At 34.1% G+C, this 12,053-nt stretch overlaps 1 protein-coding gene across 1 annotated transcript in view; it reads right to left on the bottom strand.

Annotated features, from left to right (window-relative positions):
• SERPINI2 (serpin family I member 2) overlaps positions 1-11,615 on the bottom strand; it is a 28,854-nt gene extending 17,239 nt beyond the window's left edge. The window contains exons 1-4 of the mRNA XM_033135511.1: positions 11,318-11,615; positions 6,515-6,745; positions 4,885-5,079; positions 4,613-4,805 (exon numbers count right to left, since the gene is read on the bottom strand). Of these exons, the coding sequence (XP_032991402.1) occupies positions 4,613-4,805; positions 4,885-5,079; positions 6,515-6,745; positions 11,318-11,564 (866 nt within the window). The 5' untranslated portion in view covers positions 11,565-11,615. The remainder of the gene's footprint in view (positions 1-4,612; positions 4,806-4,884; positions 5,080-6,514; positions 6,746-11,317) is intronic.
• Between the last annotated feature and the right edge of the window lie 438 nt (positions 11,616-12,053).

Below are 12,053 nucleotides of genomic sequence, written 5' to 3'. Positions count from 1 at the left end.
CATGGTAACGGAAACAAAGATTGGAGTGATGCATGTACAATCAGAGGAATAGTCAGGATAAAGGCCACCACCAGAAGCTGTGGCGAGGCGAGGAAGGATTTGACATTGAGGCTCAGAGAGGGCAAGGTGCGACAGACACCTTGACTTTGGACTTCCAGCCTCCAGAACTGTGAGAAAATGAACTTCTCTTGTTTTAAACCACCAGTTTGTAGTAATTTGTTACAACAGCTTTAAGAAACTAATATACCTGATTAAACTGTTTCAGTTTTACCGAAATGTTCAATTGTCAGTTTGAAACCATAATGCATTCATTCAGATATAAAAGAACCACCTCAATGAATAATAAAATGTAAACTTGTCAGTCTACACAGAAGTATTTATTGAGCTTGTATAGTTTTCCCTCTTCTGTACTGAACAGATTTTAAGGGGATATTTTTCTGTTGTCAGAAAACTATTCGTTTTGGGGTAAATGCATTTCAGAACTTTCAATCCATAATGCTTAGGGAATTTAATTCAACAAATGTGTCCTAAAAAACTAAGTTTGTGAACTTAACACATAAGGGAATCCTTCCTTTAAGAAACTGGAAGACTAATACTTTTATAGGGAGATGTTAATACATTTTAAATGTAATGTTTTATTAATGTGATTGAATAATTGATAACAAAATTTTCAGTCCTGTGCATTAAAAGAAAATCATTTTTATTTCTCTAGTGAGAAGTTTCCAGGAAAATGGTTGATCTCCTATTTTCCATTATGCTGCACATAAGGGAAGGAGGAACAGCTCCATCAGAATCCTCAGAGGGAATGAATTAAAGAGTGACTAGAAAATTGAATCCTGATTTTTGAGATATGTAAAATTAGATAAAAGAAAATAACAGAATCTTTCTTTGAAAATATTTGTATGACTTAATTCAACAATATTCATTTAGCACACACTATGTGCCATGAAATGTGCTAGGGACTACAGAAACCAAAATGAAGGAGACATAATCCCCTGTCCCAGAGCTCACATCTTAATAGAATTGACAAGAATGTGAGCAAGAAGTGAAAAAGCAGTGTACTGACTGCTATAATGTAAATTCACACATAATGTTCAAGAAATAAAGATAAGGAATTGTTGATTCTAATTGACGATGTTGATGAAATCTACGTGTTGATGAAATCTCTGAGAACAGTCAATTGTGAGGAAACCTTGAAGAATGAATGATAATTTACTGGTTGGACACCATGAAGAAGGGTCTATGTGACAGAGAGGGTAAGAGTAAGAGAAATTTAGAAATCAGAAGACTTTCTAGTTTGGTACTGGCTGGGCAGTGATCCTCTTAACAAAAAAAAGAAAAATATTCATCACTTATTTAGCATGTTCTATTTGCCAGACTTTGTGCTATGAATAGAAGTACGTAATGAGGTACTTAATTGAAGTACCAGTAAATTAAAAAAAAAAAAAAATGGTGGTCGAAATTGTTTGGAAAAAGGGGAGTACAGCTGTCAACTAATGTTTCTGTTCCCATATAACTGAAGAGTCAAATTCACCTGTAAAGTCAAAAGGTGTTCATTTGTTTGGCAAAAGCTTTTCATTATGCAAATAGAACCAGTAACATGAAGATAGAGAAATTTGAGATGATGAGGCTATAGTTTATTTGACATGATATGAAAACATCGTTTCACTGTGGGTTGAAATCTACTGCTGTAGATTCTTATCATGACTGGGAACCTGACCTTAGAGAGGATGGGAGAAAAATCTGTGTTATCTTCTTTATATGCTGGGAAAAGTTGGAGGACTCTAGAGCTTGGGTAGGAACGAGATGGGAAAAACACCCCTTTTCAGTGAGAGTGGGCTCTGACACCATGATAATGGCAGGCTAACAACAGCAATGAACAGGATAAGGCTCTCTGGTACAAAAAAAAAAAAAAAAAAAAAAAGGCCTATACTCCAAGAATACCCATCCCTGGCACCTGGTTTGAAATTACCTTGTAAGCCCCTCTTATTAAGAACAAGCTTCCAGTAAAGTTTGGTTAAACACTCAAGTTGTTCTTATTTGTATCGGCTTGCCAAGGCCAACTATTTAACAAATTACCATAAATTTGGTGCTTTAAATAGCAGAAATTTATTGTCTCACAGTTGTAGAAGCAAGAAGTCCAAAATGTGGGTAACTGATTTCTTCTCAGGGCTGTACAAGGAAGATTTGGTCCAGGCCTCTCTCCTTGGCTTATAGATGGCCATCTTCTTCCTACACATCTTCACTGTTTCCTCTATGTGTATCTCTATATCCAAATTTCTCCTTTGTATAAAGACTCCACCTGTATTGGATTAGAGCCCACTCTAATGACTTCACTAAACTTGATTACCTCTGTAAAGTCTCTATCTACAAATAAGGTCACATTCTGAGTTAGTGGGGTTTGGGACTTAATATATGAATTTTAAAGAGACATAATTCAACCCATAAACAGTGTTCTTAGAGAAATTAAAAAAAAAAAAGGCTATGTCTACACTTTGAGAGAAGCTGTATGAAAAGTGTGGCCACAGTTTGGAGAAGCTGATAATAAGGCCAAACACTTTGGAAAAGCTGTTCTGGATGGATTTGTGACTGTGAAATATTCCTGTAGGGATTCCTAAAATGTTGGAGAAGAGAACTCTGGCAAAAAACTTATATTTCCTGTTGTCAATTGAGTTTGGGATGTATACATCATTCTCTAGACATTTGTTATGTAGACTGATGAAGCTGAGGACACTTAGGGTTACAGGTATCATTACCCTCATTTTATACTAATAAAACCACAACTCAGGATACTGTAGTCATGTGACACTCCTAAGACCTCAATGATAGCACAGGGCATAGTCCATTTTCAAACTCAGGATTTTTTGGACCCAAACAATGATCTTTCCAGAGAGAGAGAGAGAGAGATGAGGGAAGTAAAACTGAAAATAAACAAGTTAATTCCAAAATTTATTACTGCTATCATCAGAAGGTAAACTATCTGTCACCTACACCATTATATCCCAATGTTCAGCACATGATAGTTGCTAAAAAAGAACACTCCTTGAAAGACTGAATAACATTCAGGTAGAGACATACAGATGATACGGAATAGGAAAAGGGGTTGGGGGAGGAGATTCAGATTTAGATACATAAATAAAAGAGAGAGTAAGAAGAGGACAATTTCTGAAGATGAAACTCTGGTAAACATTATTTGTGAACAGAAACAAAAAAAATGTAAGTCATGGAGCAAGTAAATTTGACAGAGAGATAAAAAAAATAAATACAAGTGTGTAGTGCCACAGGGTTAAAGAAAGATTTTTAAGAAAAATAGGATGGTTAATAATATTTGTATCAAGATCCCAGAGTTCGAGTGAGAAAGACACATCTTTCTCCAGGGCATTAAGGAAAGTAGAGGAAGAGATAAGCAAAGAATTGTACATTTTTTGAGGTGGAGAGTAAAGAGGTGAGTTTGCTTGATGATATGTTTTCTTTAAGGAACAGAAAGTTGAGACATATGTTGAGAGTAAAAGATATCAGCATAAAGTAGTACATTAAGAATAGAGGTAAAGTTTTGGTATCGTGTGGGGTTTTGATGTGGTGTGGATACTAGAAAAGAAAGTTCTCTGAAGATCTACAAGGAGTTCCAAGCTCCAGCTTTGGTGAGACCAGAAGTTATTGCTTTCTGGGTTTTGGTAAACACAATCAGTAGTTGTGGAAGAGGCGTGGTTTTTTGTGTAGACTCAGGATTGACAATGGTTGGGGAGAGAATTAGAGAGGGGTAAAGACAAGGTGACAAAACCATTAAAACTGATGACAGTATGATTAAAATGACTGACTGGGTCCTGGCTAAGTGGAGAAGGAGAGAAAGGCCAGCAGGTGTGAGAGACCAAGGGCCTGGAAGAGAAGCGGACAGACCATGCAGGCCTTGATGAGTGTTAAGAAAATTTAAAAATAAAAGAACAAATATAATCTATTAGACATCTGTCTCTTTTTAAAAATTCAGGTAGAGTGTGAACTGAGTTATTTGGGCACACCATACTCTCTGAAGTTTCTCTTGTCTCCTAGAAGCATATTAAGAAATTAGTGTTTATAACTACTGTCTCCTGAGATATGTCTTTGCATATTTCATTTTGCATTAACTATCTAAAAACTGACCATAGAATTCTATTTATAATTCAATGACTGTTAGAGTACTGTCTGTCAAATGTGACTTAACATAGCTTTTAATTGTATAGTATCATAAGTGTTTTGGGGTTTTATTTTCCTTAAACACAATAGAAGATAAATATTTTAAATTCCAATCAGGAAAAAAATTTAGAAAAAACAAATCTGTACAATAAAAAGAATAATAATTCCTTTTAATGCCTGCATTCTAGTTTGAAGACTTACATTTCTTCATTTCTTTCAGGGACTACTGAGCGCTTAAATTTAGTCTCCCTCATGGCAAAGCAATGCTGGTGATGTTTAGACCTGCTTTTATATCTATAATGTGGAGTAATATTTCCAAATGCATTTTTCTTTTCATTTTTGTCAATAGACTTTTCAAGCATTTGTTCTCATTCATCTGGTTATTCAAATTCCTCCATAAGTAAAAACATAAGAACCAGAATAATAAAATGGCATTACCAACCTAGGAAGGCTTATTTCCACTTCCTCTTCTCGCATCTCTGAGAACCATTTGAAGATTTGATGAGCAGTAATTAGTTTTTCCATTTCTTCTACATTTATCTCTTCTGCAGGAAGTATAATGATTAAACTAAACTCATCACCTTTATAAGGTAATTCCAAAACCTGGTAGTTCATGGAGGATTCAGAAAAATAACCTGGAATAGAGAACATAAAATGTTCAATGTACTTGGCAATCCCCAAAGTCATGCTTTAGTGTGTGCTTTCTCATATTACCATATTTTGTCCTCAAAAGAGCCTTCATCATTGGGATTTTGACTGCTGTACCATCTTTCTTAGTGAAATTCATCAGCTGTGTGTCCTCTTTTCTGAATTTTTGTTTCCAATCCCCCTTGAAATAAATAGCATTCACCAGGACAAGCCGAGTCAGAGGGCCAAATTCTTCCTCTGAAAACATGTCTTTAATTTTTCCTGTGAAGGGGGTAGAGGAGGAGGTAGGAAGAAATATGCAATAGTGGTTCAGTAAAAGTGCTTTAAATAGAATTAAAACAAAAATTTCTTTTGCAGATCAGTTATAAACAGGGTGCTTCATCATCTAAATGTAGCAATTTTGAGAGCAAAGGGGAGCACTATTAAAATTTTTATTTAGAAACGGGTGCAAATGGGTTTCACTAGGAAACAGGAGATAGGGGATTGCCTTAGGCAAATTTGGACAGACCTACTAATGAACTCTCTTTAGTGAGATTTTTTTTAAAATCATTTTCCAGTCAGAAAGAATAGAAACTAAATATCTCTTCCTGCATATTTATTGGTATTTTTTAAACTTTATTTCCAGGCTCTCCAGTAGGACAATTAGAATCAATACTTTAATGGTAAACTCAAACTTGATACTCTTGCAGCTGCAGCCACTGACCATTGGGAAGAGACAAGTATGCAACTGGTAGTATGATTTTCTTCTTCTGAAAAAAACAGTTTCCTATTTCTATGTCCAGTGAGCATTTCAAAGTTATGAGACAAAAGCGTGATTGGGTGCCATGGAGCTGTCTAGGGATGTTCTCATTTTGTATCCTATTAATAGGACTTTCCTGTGAACACAGCTCACAACGCTGTCTCACATTTTCTACTATGGTTCTCCATATGAGGCTTCCCATAAATAAAATAGTAGCATCTTACACCATCTTACACCACTACAATTTTTTTGTAGCAGAATGAATAAGCGAAGAAACAGACTACTGTTAATCGAGGACCAGATATATGTTTGTCACTTCACATACATTATTATGAAACTGTCTAATAATCCTGACATTTTCATAACATTCCCATTTAAATAGGGCATAGCTTAGAATTTGTTGAAGTTTGAAACCATCTGCATGATTTTAAGCTTATGTTCTTCCTGCTATACCATCCCACAGCCCCTTTGGAATTTGTGCTAGCTTGTATTTAATTTAAAGTTAAGATTACCATGTTTACGATAGGACTATCAACATTTATTATTAAACATTAACACATCCAACTAAGATGTGTTAATTATTTATAGAATATGTGGGAAAGGAAACATTTGGGATCGACAGATCTAACTTTTATCTGGCCAAATATATTATTCCTACTGCCGTACTTTAGAACACCTACCAGTAAATAAAAATTACTATTAAAATTTTTCCATTAAGAATTCTACAGTCATCTCTCAAAAAAAAAGAGAGAGAACCTCTGTACTTTTCAAAACAGCTTACAATTTCTTTTGTTTTTTAAAATTTAGTATTACTTTGAATAATAGGGAAGTAAAATAGGAGATTTGATCCCTTTCAGACAGTTTAGTGGGAAAATATTCAACCATTCTTTACTTTAGGTATTAAAAAAACATGAATACAATGTCAAATAATGATGTTATGAAAATGAGAAACTTTACCATTTGTTTTGCTTTCTACCCAGGTACTTATTGTCTCTGCACAAGCCTTTGCATCCTGAAAATTCACCAGTTTTAAGGCACTCTGAAAAAATTTCTTGTTGCCATGGAGATACTGTTCTTTCACAGTGAATCCTTCTTGAAGGTAGAGGGCACTGGCAAGATTAAATGTAAATTCTTGTTTTTTCTCCGAGGTGGCAGAGAAAAATGACTTCAGCACAGAAAATTCTTCTCCTAAAAAATAATTATAATGTACACTGACATATCGAACAACATAAAAACAACAGATTTTCAGTTTTGCTTCTAAGCAATATGATTTACATCATCATTTTTTGCTCTCATGTATAACTAACAATCTTTTCTAATTTAGTATCAATATTTTAAGCATGTATCTATCTCCTGCAGGATATATATTTTCTGGAAAAACCAGCTTTTACATAGAAAAAAATGTCCATGTAAGTTTGAAATTTGTCAAAAACAAGAATATGCATTTAAACAGTATGAAGGAAACTCGTTCTTTATAGTCAAATTTAGCTTATTCTTAGTTGTTGGAACTTATTTTTAGAATTTCATTCTCTGTATAACATGCGATTTTTATGAAACAGGAATGCTAATGAATGTTGATAGGGTTATGACAGTGATGAGCAATCCTTTTCAATATTATTTTTATTTCAGCTTAAGACAGAATTGTTCTTATGAGCAACTGCACCTGTCCAAGATTTGAAATTTACAAGGCAACCCCTAGAATCATCTCTTTAGCTGCATAAGTTTCAGAATTGCGTATTTCAGGTTCACGAATCTATATACTTTGGCTATCTACATGAACAATAAAAATATTTAACCATCCAAACTGTAACCATTAGCCAGATGAGTCCATCAGAGTCACCTAAGACTCACTGTTGGCGTATTATTTACTTATCATCAGATTATTCTGACCACAGTGTTGTCAGAAAGTATTAAAAAATATGGGAAATGCTGTGCTGAGTGCCATCCAATAGAAAGACAGGGATCTTCAATATGGGAAGCAGCACTTCGAACCTTAGTAACAGTGTGTGACAACTTTCAACTTGTTAGGTGCAGTCAGTTGGGTGTGAGCTACGGTTGAGAGAAGGTGTGTTTTAAAATATGCCATAAATCATGGATCACAAACAACACATTAACACGAAATGGGCACATGGTTTCATCTTCCATCATGACAACATTCCATGTCACACGTCACTTCTGGTATATGGCAATTTCTGTAAAATAAAAACATTATGGTGTGTCCTCATCCATCTCTGTCACGGGCTCTGACACCGTGAGACTTCTGGCTCTTCCCCAAAGTCAAAATGACTATGAAAGATAAAAGTTTTGAATTGATTCAAGACATCGAGGCAGCTACGGCAGTGCAACTCAGTAAAGACCTTCATTAAAGAGGACTTCCAGAACTGCTTCAAAAAGTGGCAAGAATGATGGCATCATTGGGATTTTGACTGCTGTACCATCTTTCTTAGTGAAATTCATCAGGTGTGTGTCCTCTTTTCTGAATTTTTGTTTCCAATCCCCATTGAAATAAATATGAAGGGTACAAAGACCAATTTCGTATGCAGTGTAAGAGATCCAAAGATGAAAACTAAGGCCGCCATAGGATTAGAGATGATTTTAGCCAAAGGGTCCATATAAATCATCTCATCCAAATTCATCTTTTTATAGTGAGGATTCTAAAATCCAGAGAGATACAGTAACTTGAGAGGTGCCAAATCACAAGGTCATTTGATTGCAGAGCTGAGTCAGGAATTCATGTCCAGTTCTCTTTCCATAACCATCTTGGAATAAAGAAGCACCTTCAATTTAGCCTTTGCATAGTAAGCAGCATTATTAGATGCCAAGGAAAACAGAGCATTATCAGAAGCTCAGTAAACTGGAGAAGGTAAGTTCTGAACAGATGTTTTAGCAATGGGGGAAAGGCGGGGAACTGATACTGAGAATACCAGTGGGGTGGGACACCAGGAGTTGTGTGCCCATCTGTAGAATAAGTCAGCTGTTAATGTAAAACAGATTGCTAGCAGAAAAAAGTAAAATATAGACTGATTCAACAGAGTGTATCTTTTGACAATCAGTGGGTATTGAAGGCAGAGCTAGGACTAACATAAGTCAGAGACACCTTGCGCATAAAATTTAAAAAGATGCTATCAAACTCAGTAATCAAGATAAATAATATTTTATTGCAACATATATACCGGGGGTGCCAAAAATATGTATACAAGTGTACATTTTGGTCAACGTTGCTTCAAGCAGTAGTTCACGGTAATCAAAAGTGTCTGGACGCTGATGGTAACCACTTTGAGCACCTCTTGTAATTGCAGAAGTCAAACATGACCTGTATTCATCTTTTGTTATTGGTATATGTTGAGTATTACAATTTTAATACAGTTTTCCTTTCTTAAAATGTGTATATATTGTTTTGGCACCTTCTGCACTTTAAAAATCAGTATTAACGTAAATCCATGATGAACAAAATACGAAAACTTTAAATAAAGGCAAGATCATTATTACTGATTATTCTTTTTTTCTTGGGTTCCAATATGGCTCTGCCAGACACTACCTTCTTCTGATCTGTCACACCCTTCATTCTACCCTTAGTGCTAGTTTGCTCTTCTTTCTGCAGACCTCCCCCCTCCATCCTGTTGCACATTCACTCTGTTCCCTCCCTTAACTCTGTGTTTCCTTTTTCTTTATTCCTTAGTGTCCCCCTCTTTTTTTTTCCAGAGTTTCTTTTTCATATCTTCTCCATTGTTGGCTAGTCTTTCTTTTCTTTTTGCAGTTATCTTTTATCTGTATCTCCCTTAAGGGAGCATAATAGAAAGCAAGTTTGGTAAATTTTGTTATATGTGCCAAAATGTTAATGTGAAATTATCCATATGTACTCTTCTAAGGAAAATATAGAAATTTTCTTTATTGCTCATGTGATCTATAACCCTCAGTGAATTATTTTTGGAATAGTTCTGGGCAAGTTACTTAATCTTTCTTTGCCTCAGTGTCCGCATCTGTACAGCAGGCTTATGTCTACTTTACAGAGTAATTATGAATATTAAATGAAATCATGTACATAAAGCACATAAAACAGTGACTGTGACACTATATATACTTGAAAGTGACATCATTATCATTATGATTATTATTTCATTCACAACCTAGAGTTATTAAGACACGTGTTTCTATATAAGATGAAATCCATTTAAAGTAATTTAGATTTCAGAGGCTCTAATTTTACTAATTTATCATGGATTCAACTTTACATATCTTCATAAATGTTCTATTACTTTCCAAAGCAGTATCATGGGACTGAAATGTTTCTGGGACTGTATAGTGGGATTTGTTGAAATTATTATAGACAGTGAAGACTAAATCTGGAACACAGTAGCTTCATTTTCCATTATTCACATAGGGAAACCCTTGCAATGAATTTCATTATCACCAACTTTTTTTCTCTATAAAATTGACTTTATTTAAAGTAACACAAGTAAAACCTTGTAAAGAAGAAAAACAAATTCCTACATATAACTAATCTGTACTAAGGCAAACATATTGAAATTAGTCATAGTGAATAAATTCCCAAATCAAAAACCTGGATGTTTCCTCTGATGTTCAGGATGGATTATCTAACAGAGATGTAAAAGTTAGAAATTAAAATTATTATGGAAATTGAGAACACAGAAGAGTCAGGAAAATAGGCAACCACCCCTTCAAATGGAATGCCAGCACTAAAGCTTCTATACAGTATTTCAGATGAACCTTTGGGATACTCCAAAACAACAACCACTCACACTCAAAAAGGCCTCTGAAGGGCTGTATAAATGCTTTTTATCTCCAAAAATTTTCTTTAAAAACTATTAACCAAATAAGCTTTTAAAATATATACATCAATGCTTTTTCTTGATCTGATTTAAGTGAAAAAGTTAAATTTTACTTAGAAAATTAATTTTAAAAAGCTAACAAAACAGAGATGCACACTAAGATTTCTGGGTGAGGGTACTCACCAAAACATTTTAATAAAAAAAGTATTGGAAGCAAACTAATAAAGAAGGATTAAGTAAGTGATGGTATTTCCATAAGAGATAGTAAAATACAACAATTAAAAATTATATTCTGAAGTAGTTGCATGATATGAGAAAATAATCACAACATAGTAAGTGATAGTGGAAGAATATCTGTGTATATACATATGTAGGTACATACAGAGGGTGCCAAAAAAAAATGTATACATATTTTAAGAAAGGAAAACTGTATTGCAACTATAATACTCAATGTATACCAAAAGATGAATACAATACCAATGCATAACAAAAGATGAATACAAGTCACGTTTGACTTCTGCAATTACAAGAGATGCTCAAAGTGGTTACCATCAGCGTCCAGACACTTCTGATTACAGCAAACTACTGCTTGAGCAACGTTGACCAAAGTGTCCACTTGTATACACATTTTTTGGCACCCCTGGTATACGTATAAAAACACACGTACAACATAACCTCAATTAATTACAACGGGCTAAATTAGAGTAGAAGAAAATATACAGATATACACAATTTTACATCTGTATAGAATTAATTTCTTAAACTATTTTGGCAACATTTTCATTATGAAATGATTATAAATGAATAAATATCATTTACATTTACAATTCCTCATTTTATTATAATTTTAATCTTTCTATAATATTTTTAATTTATTAAAGTTCTATGACCCTGAACTTCTCTCTAATATTTAAAAAATAAATTTGACTAGATCTTATCCAATATAAATAATCATATGTTAAAATCTCACCAGTTGAGGTGTCCTGAAATTTTAAAGTTTGTCTTATCTGCTGTTGTGCTTTTCCTTTTGCTCCCAGTTGTACCATTCCAAGAACCAAAGTTGTTCCAAGGGGGGAAAATATAATGTTGTTCTTATGAGATGAACAAATAGCTTGATAAAGATCCACTGCAAATTCAGTATGTCTTTGAGCCAAGGATCTTGAGGCTTGACTTCCAGAAAAAGTCAATAGGAGACTCCACAACAAGATCTTATCCATTTTGACCTCTGTGCATCAATTCAAAATACATTAGTTTTCAAAACTAATAAATATATTAGTTTTACCATATAAAAAACTAAACAGAAAACTTTCTACTTATTAGAATTTTCTGTCTTGTTAGGACAAATTACCACAAGAAGATTCTAATGCCAGTTTTCAGACTAAGCATCATCTATTAGAGAAATAGGCTATAGGCTAATGGTCTTTTTTTATATTCCTTCAAGAACCAGTCCAAAATATATAGCGATTTTTTAAAATCAAAGGATAAATTATAATTCTGGAGCATAATAATTAGTAATAATATACCTAAATAGCTATATGATCTTTTTCTTATCTTTTCCTGTGGTTTTAAATGGGATAACTGTAACTTTGATATCAAGAGAACCCTCTGTCCAGACTACTCCAGAATGGTTAATAAATCAAAAAAGAGAAATGGAATAAAAAATGAACACACTCCTTTGTGATTTGGGACCTATAATGTTACGGAGT

Source organism: Rhinolophus ferrumequinum, chromosome 2 (assembly GCF_004115265.2).
Source record: "Rhinolophus ferrumequinum isolate MPI-CBG mRhiFer1 chromosome 2, mRhiFer1_v1.p, whole genome shotgun sequence".
NCBI classification, from domain to species: Eukaryota; Metazoa; Chordata; class Mammalia; order Chiroptera; family Rhinolophidae; genus Rhinolophus; species Rhinolophus ferrumequinum.
Note: the sequence above shows the minus strand (reverse complement) of the source record. Positions and strands in the feature narration are given on the sequence as shown.